The sequence below is a fragment of the Lemur catta genome, chromosome 1 (assembly GCF_020740605.2).
Source record: "Lemur catta isolate mLemCat1 chromosome 1, mLemCat1.pri, whole genome shotgun sequence".
NCBI lineage: Eukaryota > Metazoa > Chordata > Mammalia > Primates > Lemuridae > Lemur > Lemur catta.
The window spans coordinates 195,412,455-195,429,260 of record NC_059128.1 but is presented as its reverse complement, the minus strand read 5'-3'; the positions used below and the strand labels follow the sequence as shown (position 1 = coordinate 195,429,260).

General features: G+C 38.4%; 1 protein-coding gene across 7 annotated transcripts in view; it reads left to right on the top strand.

The window, feature by feature from the left end:
* GOLIM4 (golgi integral membrane protein 4) overlaps positions 1 to 16,806 on the top strand; it is an 83,364-nt gene that overhangs the window by 28,957 nt on the left and 37,601 nt on the right. For all 7 annotated transcript variants that reach the window (XM_045539603.1, XM_045539602.1, XM_045539601.1 and 4 more), the window contains exons 2-4: positions 12,975 to 13,049; positions 14,973 to 15,022; positions 16,612 to 16,665. In XM_045539603.1, the coding sequence (XP_045395559.1) occupies positions 12,975 to 13,049; positions 14,973 to 15,022; positions 16,612 to 16,665 (179 nt within the window). The remainder of the gene's footprint in view (positions 1 to 12,974; positions 13,050 to 14,972; positions 15,023 to 16,611; positions 16,666 to 16,806) is intronic.

The window sequence follows — 16,806 nt, the reverse complement described above, 5'->3', positions numbered from 1 at the left end:
CAATAGATCTAATCTGAGTTCTAACTGTACAGTGGAGTTGAAAAGAAAAATCGGAGGTCTAATTAGAATGCTGATATATATCATCAAAGATTTTTCTTTGTTTCTTTTAGCTTTTCCATAGATCTGGACTGTATATTGATCTTAATGGTTCATTAAAAAGATCCTCTTGTACTTTGTTAAACAATATACACATATTCTCCACCTTTCATATAGAAACTTTAGAGGTTGCCAATGAAGGCCTCTGCTTATATTGGTGTAAGTCAGGTGTATCAAATTTAAAGTTTCTTCTAACTGGACTCTTAAAAATCTATCTCGATATGCAACCATTAACACTTTTTGTATGTAAATTTTATGAAATAATTGGTAGGAAGAGTACATTGTTAATATTGCTACCTTGGATTAATCATTCGTTTGTATAATTCAATTATTTAACAGACATTCAGCAGGTGCCCACATTGTTGCAAACTCAAGAGTAGGTGACAATTTGCACAGATGATAGAGACCAACTTTCTAGTAAGTAATCCTGCTATGTAGTGGTGGTGACAAATCTGTACATAAAGTTTGGCAAAAAGACTGTGGACAGAGATATTCCTAGGGCCCTATGGGAGGGGCCTCCAAACCGCCTGGATAAGCCTTCAGGGACCGTGGTGAAGGCATTGCTGATCCGCCTTCACTACCTTAGGTGATTTTCTTACATGATGTAGGCCAGTATAGTGCAAGTATCTCAAGGCCTACCTACTCACCAGAAGAAGCTCTCACAAAATTCTCCAGATCCTCCACATGTCACATCATCAGCAAAAGTCTCCTACTGTTCATCCTAACCCTCACATTTCCTGATAAATACTATGTCCTTTTTTAAAGGATGAAGAAAGAATAACTCATATTTGATCTTTGAGGGGCTCACCTAGTGATCTCAGCCTTCTACCCGAAAGGGCATGTACATGCTGTGCAGTGATAAGTGATTAAAATGTGCCCCCACCTCAAATTAAGCAGTGCCTGATATCTCTGTGCAGAAGATATTATATTCAGAGTCATACGTGTTCTTAACAAATCATCAGGAAAATATTCATTTTTCTGTAGCAAATAGAGGAAAGGAAAGAATTATACAAGCGATATGTGGGAAATCTCTGTATACCTTCCTTTCAGTTTTGCTGTGAACTTAAAAGTGCTCTAGAAAAACTAAAGTATTAAAAAATTATACTTACACTCTTATCCCAAAGGAGAGCTTAAAGTGTCCAAAAAGTGAAAAGAGAATGCAGGATATCACTAAGAATTCCAATCCAACTGTCGAAGCAAGTTTTAGATATCTAGTGTGACTTCATCCCCTCCACCCACATTGACTTTGCCATCGCTGTCTCTTAATAACATCTTTTTAAGTTTCTTCAGTGGTAAATATAAGTAGTTAAGCAGTTTGGTGGTGGTGGAAAATAAAATGACAGGAAGAGTAAGAGATGGCTGTGGAGGGTATGCAGGGGTTTATTTCAGAGGGATCCTTGTGTTAGGCCTTACACGTGGAAGTGGTGGTAAAAGTGAATCTTCCCAGCAGTGGCCTAGCTACCAGCAACCTGAGTCTTTCTTGATTGCTCTTTATGCTTCTCTGTGCTGTCTTGATATCTCTATTAAAAATGTCCAAAACAGAGCTCATGATGTTATCCCTACCCCCAGCCTCCTTGGACCTGGATCCACATTTCACACAGCAGCTAAGCCAGAAATATTGGCACATCCTTGGATCCATTTTCATAGTGCACTTCGAATCAGTCACTCGGGCATTTTGATTCTGTTTTCTAATATATTTTGCTTCTAGGCATTCCTCACACTCTGTCAATGATTACCACATATGCTTGAATGTAAGATGAGGTTCCCTTCTCCCCACAAAATTACCCCTCAGGAAAGAGGTAGTCGTATACTGGAGTCAGTGCAAAGCATCTGCTATTACTGTGTGCCTTCCCAACTGCTTTATTTTAAAAAGCAGAGCATTTGTGAGGAAGACACATTAGCCCCAAATGACCTTGTTTAATGTGGTTAGATATTATGGAGGGCACCTGACAAAATCTGTTTTTTTTTTTTTTTGAAAGGCTATAGCAACATTCAAAATAGTGTAGGTATTTGTTGTCAGGAATGTGTCCTGATTACAAATATAAAATGTCTTTATACACAAGCCTTTTCACCAATAAAATAAAATAAAACCCTACAGGACAAATGGAAGTGACAACCATCCTAATTTTTACCAAATCATATCTGTGGCTTAGGACAGGATTTCCAGCGATGGCACCAGATGGAGATTCCACAGAGGCCTGTCTCAGGTGAGGATGGGTGTGGCTTCAGAAAACTGTGCGAAGACTACAAAGCTGACTTGAGCTGACATAGACACAGATGTCAGCCATGCATGTGAAGAGTTTGAATCAAATTGTTTTTGGAATATGTGGATATAGAAAAAAGTGACACATCTAAACATGTTTTATATTTCACTATTAATTTCATGTATGTAACTAAAAATAACAAATACCATGTTGTTATATAAACAGGTATCTGTTTATATAAGAATCTCTAAATTTTTGGTGAACTTTATAGAATTATACATTCACAAAAGTACATGAATCATAATTATATAGCTTAATGAATTTTTACAAAAGTATAGCCAGCTTTAAGGCCAAGAATCAGAACATTTCTAGTCTCCCAAAATGATCCCTCTTTCTTTCTTCCAGTCAATGCCAGACCATTCCCCACCACCACATGCATAGGGTAAACAGTTCCCTGTCTTCTGTCATCAGAGATTAGGTTTGCTTGTTTTTGAACTTTTTATAAATAGAATCAGTAAGTAAGTACCACTTTGCTGTCTGGCTTCTTTCCTTAACATTATGTTTGTGAGATTCATCTGTGAGTCATTTAGTTTGCTCACATTGCTGAATGGTATTTTACTTTTTGAATAACTGTAACTTATCTATTCTGCTATGGTAAATATTTGTGGTTTTTTCAGTTTGGGACTATTATGAGTAATGCTGCTGTTAAAACTCTCCTATTTGACTTTTGGTGAACAAATGTCAAGTATTTGCTTAGGTATGTACCTAGGAGTAGAATTTATGGGTCGTAAGGTATGCCTTCATCAGCTTAGTAAGCACTGTCAGTTTTCAAGATTGTACCAATTTATACATCCATCAGCAAAGTTTAAGGGTTCCTTCCTCCACATTCGTGCCAACTGTTGGCATTTTCTGTCTTTTTCTATATTAGCTGTTTTTTTTGGGAGAATAGTGGTGTTGCATTATGATTATAATTTGCATTTCCCTGATGACTAATTTAGTCACTGTTTCATATATTTAATGGCCGTTAGGATATCTTGAATTGCCCGTTCACATTCTTTGCCCCATTCTTTTTCACTTCCCTAAAATTTTGTGTATTCCATTTGACAAAAAAAAAAAATCTCTTTTATGGGATTGTCTTACTGTCAAAATTGGAGATCATCTTATGTTCGGATAATATGGAAATTTAACCTTTATTATCATTTTTTTTAGGTTACTACAATGACCTCCTAACTACTCCATTAACCTTTACCCTCTCTTGGATTCTCTACTTTATTTTCTACACATATAAAGTTATTTTTTACTGTCATGCAGATGTGATCAAGTCATTTTTCACTTTATCTCATTCGTTCTTCCCCTGCCCTGATTACCTGTCTTTCTCCATCCACCCTCTGCTAAACATAGCGTTGACAGAACTCCCCTATAAAAGCTCATGGGGAGTGGGTGAGGCATGCTTGGTAAATATTCAGATTGCCAGAATATTCAGATTCAGTAGATTTGAGTTAGGCCTCAGGAATCTGTGCTATTAGCAAGCACTCCAGATTATTCTTATTTCAGGAAAGCTTAAGGAATAACACAAACAGGTTATTTTTTTGCTTTGGCCTCAGTGCTCTCACCTGTTCCTTCTCCACTGCCTGGTTTTGTCTCCGTCCTTCCTCCATTGGTATCTTTCAACACCCAAGCAAATAGAACCTCTGGGGGTCTAACTGGACTCCTCCAGTCTGAGTACATCACTCTGTAATCAATAAATGCTTATTCGTGATCTTCCTCACACACCAGTCACACCAGCAGCCTTCCCCATCTCAGCTGATAACACGCAGTGGTTTGATCCTCAGCGTGGATGCAGAATCCGAGCATTTCCCCTGCTCCACAGCTGGCGCACTAGGCCTGCTCTGCCATTGTCTCATGCCTGGATTACTGTAGAAGCTCACTGCTAACTAGCATAGTTTCCCTGCTTGCATCTTACACCAATGTGGTCAGAGTGACCAATATTTTAAAACCTAAGGCAACATCTTATTTCTGCTCAGAACTCTCCAGTGTTTCCCCATTTCTCTCAGAGTAAAAGCCCAAGTCCTCAGGAGGCCCCGTGAGACCCGTCACAATCTGCCCTCCTCCCCTCCTTCACCCTTTGACCTTCTGGGCTTGCTCTGCCTCAGCCACACTGGCCTACCTGCTGCTTTTAGGACATCTGTGTTTGCACTGTAGGGCTTTTGTCCATCCTACTCCTCTCCTGGAACGTTCCCCCTAGATGTCTGTAGAACTGCCTCCTTCGCTTTTCAGGTCTTGCCCCAAATGCCTCCACTCAGGTGTCTCCTCACTGAGGCCTGCTCTCACCATCCTATTTAAAAATGAAACTTGATCCATCCTTCCTACAGCTCCAATCTCTTTTACCTTGTTTTTCCCCCCCTGTGGTACTAATTACCTCCTAGTATACTATTCATTCTGTTTATTCTGTATCATCTATATCCCTCTGCCAGAATGTAAACTTCCCAAAGGCATATTTTTTATTATTTTATTCACAATATATTCTCAAATATTAGAACAGTACCTGGCATACAGTAGATGCTCAATAAATATTTGTTCAATTTATTGAATAAAATATTCGGGATGCCATAGAGAGAAGAGACCTTAAGTAGTATCTTTTTTACAAGTCAGATTTTTATGAAACATTTTCCAATAAATGTTGCATATTTTCACATTTTGAAGTAAAAACCTGAAATTGGGAGTTTGGGTGAAGGTGGAATTGCTTGTATACTGCTTCCTTGGTTTGAGAGACAAGCCAGTGGTAGCCAGGCTCATTCTGACCCAGTTGAGGGTGTTCTCTGCAATACAATTAAAAACCTTCTAGGGGTTGATACTTGAGTACTGGATTTTAGGTTGTTCCTGCTTTGATAGTATTACTGGAAGTGATCATAGAGGCAAATTTTCATGAAAAAATCAGACAACTTATGAAAATTAGATGTCTTTTATGTTTGGTTCAAGCACATCAATTTTGAAAAATATATGCATAAATTTATATTTCCATTATAAAAGCAATATGCCTTTGCATATTCAACCCACCTTAAGGTCATTCTTATACATTCTTGCATCACTTTGGGGGGGCCCAGAAACAACCTTCTCTCCCTCTTCTTCTCCCCCTCCCTCCTCTCTCTCTTTTACTCTCATGCATTATTTCCTGAAATGCTATGATGCTGTCCAGCTGAAGTCTAACTGCTAGATAAGAAGAATATTACTGTACAGGGTCTATTTATGTACATCTGATTTTAAGAATAAATTTGCTTCTACTGTGAGTCCTTAAGATTCCAATATATGTATGCATATACACTTATATGTGTCTTTGAGAATGTAGTATTTGCTTTGCAGAGTGTAGCATTTTCATGGGATAGGAGGATACTTTTCCTCTCAGCTCTCAAAGAGATTCTGTTTAAAAATCTGCCAGCTTAGCAGTTTGTTATGTCATCTAGCCTGCCTAACTTGTGGTGATCTCTAATTGTCTTCTGTTGTGCACGTCTTAACCTCTTCTCACAGCCAGACTTTATTGAGTATAAACTTTTTTATATGAGTAACTCCTACACCTTAGTGTTTCCCAAGGTGCCTAGAACACTGCTGGGCTGTGATATCACGGCTCAAGCAGCTAAGAGAAGAATCCTTTCATGAGGCGTGAATAGATTTCATCTGATAACAGGAATGATTATTAGTAGCTCACCACTTAAAAGAATGCCAAAAAGAAGACTAGTATGAAGAAATATATCTTAGGTCAGCTAATATAATACTTGTTTGAAAAAGCCAAATTTCAATTAGTGCCATGAGGAGAAGCCTGGGTATAAGTTTTATCTGAAATAGAAAAGGCAGCTAAGCACCAGTTCAAATCACAGTTAACATTTCCCCTCAAACTACTTTACAAACTGTATGCATTAGCAAACTTAAAAATAGACACTTGTGTGAACTATTATAGGAACTTTATTGTACAGTAAAAAAAAATACTGCAATTGCCATGGAGTAGAATCTAAGCAGACTGTTCTTTTTTCTCTCAGTGTTCTGAAAGCATCTATATTTCAGGGGTATGATTTAACTAATGCTAATCTTATGAGCCTATACATCAACAGATAAATTTATATTTAATCTCTGTTCTATGATCTGTCTGTTCTCTGGGATGTGTGAGTACTAGGGAGCCAACAGATGTGGAAATTCACTTAAAAAAATGCTGGGGCATAAAGGATGGCAGGCAAAGGAGAAAAGAATGAAATGTCTTCCAAATGCCTTCATTCCCTGGACAAGTGCTATTGGAAACCACTAGACGTTAGAAACCGAGGGATTGGGATATACATGAGAAGGAAAAAAGAGATAGCCAGTCCCAGCCTTCAAGGTACTTAGTTTGTTCATTCCTTCACTCATTCATTCCTTCCTCTCTTCACCCAACATCTTTTGAATGCCTACAGTTCAGTGTACCAGGAATACAATAATGAAATAAAGTGAATCAGAAAGTCTTGCCTCAGTTGAGCTTCTAGTGTAGTGGAATAGTCAGGCAATAAATAAGATAAATAAGTAAAAAACAGTAGAGTGATCAGTGCTAAAGAGAAAAATAAAGTTGGAAAGGAGACTGGAAGTGTTGAGGGTGGGAAGCAGTTACAATTTTAGGTATGTTGTCTTGGGTGAGAAGGTATCTTTTTAGTCAAGATCTGACAGACGTGGGGGCACTAGTCGGTCGTTCAGACACCTGGAGAAGGAGCAGTGGGGATAAAGGAAAAGGCAGTACGAGGTGCTGAGGGGAAAGCGCACCTGGCATGTTCCGGCATCTGCCAGCTCATGCAGGATGAGCCATGGGGTAAGGCCTTGTGTGGCTTTGGATTTCAATCCAGAGGAACAAACAGGAAGCTATCGGGAGGTTTTGCCCTAGGCCCCGGCATTGAATATGTAGGAAAAGGTTAATTAATAATTAAATTTAGCTATAAATTGTGAATCAGACTGGGAGGGTTGAATTGTATCGAAGACATGAAACTGGAATTGCAAAGTAAAAGCTGGACTTAACAAAGTTAAATTGTGAAGATGGGTCCAGAGCTCTGAGGAGACTTTGTGAAAAGAGACCAGGGGAGGCACCAAAGACTGTGCCTTAGGGGTGGCCCCTCCCCCCTCAGGGGTGCAGTGTGAGCCTCGAAACTGTAGTAGTTGTCCACCTCCTTTTTCCTTTACTTGTTTTATGTGTGTTCTTTCTCAGGAGATCTCCTGTATTCTTTTTCAGACTTCTTATGAGGTCAAATTATGGAAGAAGGAAGGAAAGATGATTGGAAAAATGTATCTGTGGTGTTGTCTTCATGTTGCATCACCGGCTCGTTGGCTGGCCTGCACCCCACTTCTGGGGATTTAGAACCACAACCGAAAACTGTTCTTAAAGACTTTAATAAATATCTGTGATTTTAGGCCTACAAAACAAACAAACAACCAAAAAGCCTCAAAGGCATTGTTTTCTGTGAACTATATTGATTTCAATTTATTTTCCTTTTTGTCATCTCTCTTGCTATCCTGCTTAAAAATCTTCAGCCACAACTATCAAAAGCACAGATTTGTTCATTTTAATTTTTATCAAATGTACAGTGACACAGAGGTATTTTCACGTTATTAATATTTTCACAAGTTGAATTGTGTGACTTTCATACCAAGCCCTGTTTGTTTGTTTGTTTGTTTGTTTTTTAAAGATAAAATATTATGTAATAGGCAAAACCAAAAGCAAAATTTCATGGCCTGTTTTTTCTGCCAAAGAAGCATTGCCCTCTTTCAGCTTACGGTGTTAAAACACTTTGCAATGTTTTCTGCCTAATTTTAGAGTGTGGCTTTCTGATTCTGAATTGGAGCAGTTTGCCCTGAAATGACATAGGTATGCATTTTGCCTATAAACTAATGTATATATTATAATGGTTAATTTTTCTTGTGACTTGCAGATGGCAGTCAGAGTTAAAATGGAAAATTGCTGTAAGAAGCTGGCATGTTTTTAAAATCTTAAGTGCTTAAGGGGAAATAAAACCTTTTCCATTCTTGATTGCATGGAAAATATTTAACTCCCTTTAAGTAAGCATCGGAAGATATGAGTGTTACAGATTTTCATCTTTTTCTCTTGAGTTCTTGTCTTTCACCTATCCCTACTGCAGTGTTATTCTGCATTAAAGATCTTGAATGCTGAGATCAAACCATTAGTTTTACATTTATTTTTCCTTTAACATGTTTGATGTTGTGAAGATATTTATTATATACCATTTTTGTTGCAGAGATTCTAGCAGCATTAATTCATCTTGACTGATGTCCTTGACTTCAGAGTATAAATAGAAAAATAGAGATAGGTGACAAGGATTGATTAGCAATCCTCCTTCTAAGTGAAACAGTAAACCTATCTAGATAAATCACTAGCTCAAAAGCCTGGAAAATGCATAGTAACAGAAATAAGGGGTGTGTGTGTGTGTGTATGTGTATGTTTAATAGTGAAATTTTCTAGAAGAGCTACAAGGACACAAAGTAGACTGGTCTGTTCTGTTCTCCTTCAATTTTTGTTTAAAAAATAGGCTTATGGGTTGTAATAAGCTATGGAATGATTATTTTCTCTTTTAAGAAAAATTTTTTTGAGTAAAAGAAAACTGAGATCAATATTATTGCCTTTTGAAGTCAATGTGTGTATATACATATGTGTGTATATACATGTGGATATATTTTATATATATATATAGATAACTTTGGTTGGAAGGACTCATAAGAGATCACCAGATTCCTTCTCTGGCACTTTTAAGCCATCATAGATAGGTAGAAAAATATTTTAGTATTTTAATAGCGTTTACTTTGTACCAGGCAGTATTCTAAACACTTGATATATATTAACTCATTTAACTCTGACATTCACCAAAAGACATAGATATATTATTATACCCACATACCATGAAAGGAAACTGAAGTTCAAAGAAGTTCAGCAACTCCATAAGGGAAGGAGTGGAATTTGAACCCAGGGACCAAGGCTCTGCTTTCAGCCATTATATTGCCATTTGCCTCTTTCCCTCATTTTCTCCCCTATTTTCTAGAATTTTCAATTCCAAGAGTTATTTTCACTGTCACTTCCCTTTTTATCTATTGTGGTTTCTCCAGCTTGTATTTTGAGGCTCCTTTTTTAGTTTGTTTTCCTTTTTCCTTTTCCTGAGCCTAATGAAGAACTGCACTTCTCCACCTTTCCAGCATTCGTTGCTGCTCCATTGTCTCACCTGCCTCCTAGATGCTCTTCTCCAGCCCTCAAACCATTTCTGAATTGCTAAGTTCTATTACATCAGGATGAGGAGCTGCTGCTATAATAATGGCTTGACCAGTTCTGAGTCAGACAGTATTAATAGTACACTTACCTCATGGTTTCTACATATATCCTCTGTTCTGTTTGCCACATCTTTTTTTCCTACTGTATTTGCAAAAAACACATTCTTCTTGCCTCAAAGTTTGCTATTAGTGATACCACACAGCGTATTCATGAATATGCCTCAGATTTCCCAAGACCTTTGAATTTTGACCATAATTCACAAACATGTTTGCTTTTCTGTGGACATTTGATAGAATTTATTCAGGTTATTTCTGAAAGCTTATAACTGTGTATCCTAGGAGCTACTTGCTCTTTAGACACACTGCCATTAATATATTGTATATGTAAATTCCCATTGAGGGTAAGACTGTCAAAGACAGTTGTATGATTCAGTTTGATAAATGGGTACTTTGGTCCAGCTATTGGCACATTGTCTTCCTGAGTCCCAGGGAAGAGAAAGAATGTAATACCATCTCCCGCCTTCCCATGCCTGACACCTCTCACCATATCTCTACGCTCTACTTGGTTTCATCCAGTAGACCCTCTACTCTCTTACTGAAGATGAATTCATGCTTGTGAGTTTCTGCTTCTTTTCTAAGCCAAAGATAATCATTACCTGATTACCTGGTGCCATACAACACTGAGTTTGCAAAAGTGAGTTTACAGTGATTGCTGCTGTATTTTATTACATAACAAAGCATTTCACAGGGTTGTAATGTGTAAATTCAGCTTTTTTCCTCTACCCTTGACTTTCTACAATAATGTTTATTATTTAAGAGTCTGACGTGAATGGGGTGGGTAGTGAGCAGTCACACTCATACATACCTTCTTGACTGTGCTGCTGGTATCTTTTATTATTATGGGTGTTGCTAGGCTGCAGTTGTTTTCCCCTAGTGGTTCTGACCTCCATTCAGGAGCCCCCTAGACTGAGGACCAGCTGCTGTAGCTTCAGCTCCCTCACAGCAGGATCTGGACTCCTCTGCATGTTCCTTTCTTCAAAAGTGGCACGTGCTTGCTGAAATCGAGTCTGTAATCTGTATGATTAGTGCACCCAGATTCCCGTTTTATTGGCATGTTTATGTTCCTGTAACCTCCAACCCAGACTGTGAGAACTTTGACCGGCGGATTGGAGGTAGAGGAATGTTTTTTCTTCGAGCCGGGGAGCTTAGGTGTTCCCATAGCATTCTGTTCTTGCCTCTGTTGTACCATGATAGTATCGTAACTTACCTCTTTCCCTGTGTGTCTCCCCCGCCTCACTGAAATTCTCAAAGACCATGAGTGCTCAGTTCAGGGCTTGGCTTAGTGAGGTTCTATAGTGCTCATCTTAGTGCTTTCCCTGCCTCGTTCCAAACATCATTTAAGATGGTCCTACTAGTATGAATCCAAGTATTAAAACCAATAAATCTTGGTTTTAGTAGACTTTTAGAAATTGTTCGAGGACTTACATATCATACATATGTTGGGGGAAATGTGATTTCTCAACAATGGACTTCGCATCTAGCTTTTTGGAGCACAACTACCTTTAGTCCAGTTTCACACTTCTGTCAATTTACATAGTAGGGGAGCAAGAAATGTAGTGTTGTATTGAATTCCTTTGTAATAACAGTGCAGGGGGAAGGAATCATCTGGTGAATAGAAAAGGAACCCCATGGGGGAAGAGAATGGGGCAAGAATTATTACAATGACCGGCCCAGGGTGAGAGGAAAGATGCGATTGGGGTAGACTACACATACCAGCTTGGATGGTCACAGGTATTCTAGGAGATACTATGGACAGAGGTGTTGGTAGACATGAGAGTAGAGGTAGGGTTTGTGATAGCAGTAGATGGAGCTCTGGAAATGGGAGGTTTGTATGGGATGATAAGATGAGAGATGCCATGTGGTGAGAAGGTACAGGATCTAGGGCATGATGGGCAAGCTGGAAGGAGGAGAGCAGTAGTTAGTAGCTGGCAGCTGTAACAATGGGGAAAGAGCAAGAGGAGAAGCAGGGAATCCTTTCAGCAGAAAGAGGTTGTTGCAGGGGTAGGGAAAGGAGCTGCTAGGACTATGACAACTTTGGTGGTCACTAGTAGTGTTGAGGCTGTTCTGTGTACCATACGTGATCAGCCAGTGATTGATGATGGAATTGTATGTAGTCGTGGAGAGTTGGGACGACCAAAGAATGGAGGAACAGGGTTGGCTTAGCTTGCCAGGGAATGAGATCATATGTGACCATAATGCTGAACAAACAGGATCCAAACGGGACATCAAAAATTTAATTTATTCTTTCCTTGTCTCCCCTCATTGCCTGTTTAAACCACTCTGTGGGACTGACTTTTCTGTTCCTAGATAAAATCTAAAACAAATTTAGTTGCTTCTCTGGCTTCTTCCAGATTAAAAAAAAATTTCTATAACTTGTATTGATACACACAGCCTCAGTTCAGTAATTGTTACGTCTGGTCTAGTCCAGTATAATAATACATATTTTATTCATTCGAAGGTAAGGCTCTTCCCTCTTTTCCAGCTCCTGCTTGCTGCAGGTGTGGCACCTGCAGTGGGAAAGAGAGTTTCACCAGGCTTCTTCTCCCCGGTTGCCCTCCAGCACATCTACTCTTCCTCCCATACTCACCAGGCAACTTTGGCTTCTTCAAAGTAGACTGTGTGGGGAGGGAGGGTAAAGGGCAGGGAGGTCTTACAGAGCTAGAATCTGTTTGCCATGGGTTTCTTCGGGCCATGGCAGATGGTGAACCTGACCTGTTCTTTTGTGGACACTTTTATGAGTTCTTTGGAGAATTCCTCCCTCCTCCATTTCTGTGTGTCTCCAGCCTGTTTTCCTTGACTTGGAGGGAGGAAGGAGATGACACCTTCTTCTCTTTTATCCCAGTGATGTGCTGCTGGGGTTTTCTTATGGGTTCTGGCAGCCGTAATTCAAATGCAGATCATGTTGACTTTGCATACTTAGGGGATATTTAGTGGAAATACCCTTCTAGTGCCTAGGAGGGTGGCAAGAGCTAAAAATGTAAATATAGGGTTAGGCCAACGGTGGTTAAAGTCTTGAATGTGGACAAGGTTGCCCAGGAAGAGACAAAAAACCTCATAGAGACACTTGCATTTTAGAGGCAGGAGAAGGAAGAGGAGCTAGCAAAGAAGTCAGACTCATGATTCAGAGCATCGGCTCTAGAAAAGGGCAGACTGTATGGGAGTCAGTTCAGAATTATGCCTATTAGCATGTCTTTTCTTTACCTGGAATGGGGAATTTATGTATATGTTTTTATTTTAATTGTATGAAGACCCTACACTGTTTTCTTCCTGTTTTGAAAATTGATGTTAACCTCACTTTAGAATTTCTGAAGACAAATTTTAATTCTTTTTTTCCAGTTGTATATGAACACAGATCAAGATTAGAGAAATCCTTGCAAAAGGAAAGACTTGAACATAAGAAAGCAAAGGAAGGTAAATAAATAATGTAATTTGTGTTCTGTGCTTTTCTCACATCCTTCTTTGAAGTATTATGTACTTGCTGTACTGTTTTTTTTTTTGCTAAGATAGTTCTCAAACCAGCTCAAAGTCAGTGTGATAGGTGGGCAGCGAAAGAAATACCGAGCAATGTTATGTATTGTGCAATAATTTCTGCTTGAGATTAGATTTAGAATCTTTCATCCAGTCTGTGACACCTAGAGGTAGATCATATATTGGTTATACATATTATTTCAAAAATAAATAACTTTTCATCTGAATATTATACAGGTATGTTACTAATACTTTGAACTTCTGTCCACAGATATTCAGGGAAAAAAAGGAATAATAGCATGCATGCATTGTCCAGAATATGACAAATTTTATATATACACATATACCTATTTTTATTTATTTATTTATTTATTTATTTATTTATTTTGAGACAGAGTCTCGCTTTGTTGCCCGGGCTAGAGTGAGTGCTGTGGCGTCAGCCTAGCTCACAGCAACCTCAAACTCCTGGGCTTAAGTGATCCTACTGCTTCAGCCTCCCGAGTAGCTGGGACTACAGGCATGTGTCACCATGCCCAGCTAATTTTTTTTTCCTATGTATATTTTTAGTTGGTCAGATATTTCTTTCTATTTTTAGTAGAGATGGGGTCTCGCTCTTGCTCAGGCTGGTCTCGAACTCCTGACCTCGAGCAATCCACCTGCCTCGGCCTCCCAGAGTGCTAGGATTACAGGCGTGAGCCACTGCGCCTGGCCCACGTATACATATTTTTAACATAACAAATTGATGCCATTGTCTGGTATCTTTTAGGTTATGCACCTGTTTTTATCTCCTCAAAGTTTTTATTGGCATAGCTGACTGGTTCAGCTTGAAAACTAGCATTTAGTGCAGGTATTAGACAATGCTATTAATTTTTATCAATGATTTTAAATTATCTGCATTCTTTTTTTTTTTTTTTTTGAGACAGTGTCTTGTTCTGTTGCCCCAGCTAGAGTGCAGTGGCGTTATCATAGCTCACTGCAACCTCCAACTCCTGGGCTCAAGCAGTCCTCCTGCCTCAGCCTCCCAAGTAGTTGGGAATAAAGCCCCAGGTCACCACACTGGGCTAATTTTTCTATTTTCAGTAGAGACAGATCTTGAACTCCCGGGCTTGAAGCTGTCCTCCCACCTTGACCTTCCAAAGTGCTGAGAATACAGGCATGAGCCACTGTGCCCAGCCTGAAGTTATCTGCATTCTATTTGTTTGTTCAGGGTTTGTGATAAATCTTGAAATTGAAGTTGGGTGTTCTGTCTTCTTACCCTGCTGGGGCAGGAGGGAGAGCAGAGGAGGGGTAGTACTGGTTAGGATGTTTTACTGGCCCTTGGATTGAGCCTGTGTGAAGAAGAGAAGTTTAACATCATTAAAATGCTTTCATAGGATTTGGGTTTTTCTTGTCTTCAAATGCAGAGTGATTTTATAGAGCCATCTAGTGGATAATAAAGTTTTCAGAGCATTACTGATGGCTTGGATGGTCGATGCCTCTTTTCAGGTCCTGAATGATTTTCGTGTGCCATCTAGTGGGTAGCAATAAATCACCCTTGTCTTCAGATGTGCTTCGTTTTTTTACCCCTCAATTTCAAGGAGAGTTAATCACAGAGAAATTCTAAATGCACTTTTAATCAATTGGCTATAATATGGATTTTGTTGATGTAAGATTTACAGGTTTAAGGTAAAGAGGAAGAGTATTTTTTTTTCAATTTTTTCTAAAGCATTGAGAGCTAAAATAAAGTATATAAATGACCAAGTAGATTGTTTTAAACCTAAAACATTTTTGCAAGCCCAAGTAAAATTTGCTTTTATTCCTTTAGATGTTTAAACATTCCATAATAAATTAACTTACACTCTATTTTCTCCATTTTTTGTTTTCTAGATTTTCTTGTTTATAAGTTAGAAGCACAAGAAACACTAAATAAAGGAAGGGTAAGGTTTTTTTCTTTCTTTGTATTTCATTTTTCCTTAATTTGTTTTCATGAAAGTTGAAGGGGAGGGAAATATAGTTGCAAAGTCTTTTACTCTGTTGATCACTAGAATTATAGAACTGAAATATAATATTTTTTTGCTACCAAAAAATTCTAGGAGGATGACTTTTAAAATTGTTCTTTTAAAACCTGCCTTCACTTATCACATTATTGATGATAGTGATAAATTGGAAATAACCTTAATATTCAACAATAAAGAGAAGATTATTTTATTCATTTGTTTATTTATAGTCTCTCTTTTCCATGGAATGTAAGATTCACTGTGGTTTGCCTTTGGATGTGTAACATCTAACACAGGACTGGCCTAGAGTTGGCATTTAAAAACATTTGTGGAAGGAATGAATGATTGAATTATGTTGGCATTTTAAAATATTTTAAAGTCCAAATTAATTGGAGAAAAGCAAGTCTTTACTCTAAGAAAAATATATAAGTATTAGTTGAATAAAACACTGGCGTTTGGGGGTATTAAAACTGAGAAGAGTTTCTTTTTGATAGCCCAGGAGGATCTCAGCTTTTAACTCTTACTTGATTTTAAAAGCCCTAACCAAAACTGTATATACTCTGTTGTACATTTTATAATGTAATTTTCTCAAATTAAAATAAACTAGTAAAGCTGTAAAATAAAGTGAGAAAGCAAAAATGCAGTTCACTTTAGAAGTTGTGAAAGTATGAAAAAGCATGAGAATGTATTTATGCTAGTGATAGGGTAAAGCAAGGGATATGGTGCCCAGCGATAAAACAACATAGCACAGGAGAGGAGACATTTCAGGTGTGTTTTTTGCACACTGTGACTGGTTATGGCTACCCTGGACTGTGGAAACATGTGAGGTCTCTATGTGAAGATGCTCCACAGGGACTCAAAGATGTACTCCTGGAACGTGGAGCTTATAACATGGAGTCCAGCCATAAACAGGCTTCAGTTTCAGTCCTGGCTCTGTTACTTAATGACATGTTTACCCTTGGCATGTTCCTAATCCTTTCTCAGTTTCTCACTCTGTGAAATAGAGTCTCCCTGGAGTAAAATCATGTATGTAGAATTTCTTACCCACTGACGTTCAGGAAAGGAAAGTGCCTTTACTTATCTGTCCCTTAAGCTAAGCTTATGCTAAGCTTGTGAGACTTGGTCCTAGCGGGTTTATCCCTTCTTCCCCCTTACCTCAAGCACCCAGCACAATGTGCTGGCCCCGTGCAGCGACTCTGGCTCAGGACAAGTTCCTCCATGAGCCTGAGCCTCAGTTCTTCTGAATATGAGAGGTGAAATGAAATCATCTCTAAGGGCTCCATCAAGCTACCATTTTATGGTTCCATGTCTTGCTTTTTCATTACTAAAATCTAGCAAATGTATGGAAATGTTAAAACTTCATTTCTGCTATTAAATAAAGAAATAGCCCTAGAGATGTCCTGGTTGAAGTATAGAATGCATTTTACCTTACACAAGTGAAATAAATGAATTTTTTAAAGAGCTTTAAGATGTGTTAGCAAGAGAGCCATATTTGTTTTCTTTGTGTTGACTTTTTTTTTAATTTACAGCAAGATTCCAATAGCAGATACAGCGCATTGAATGTCCAACATCAGATGTTGAAAGTGAGTAATTTAAAGTTGTTATTCATGAATAAAAGAAATGATTAATATTTGAACTGACTAATGGCCTTTAAAATGATTTTAAAAGTTTACAGAAAGTGGATTTCTATCGTAACAAGGCATATTAAGGCCATATTGCAATAA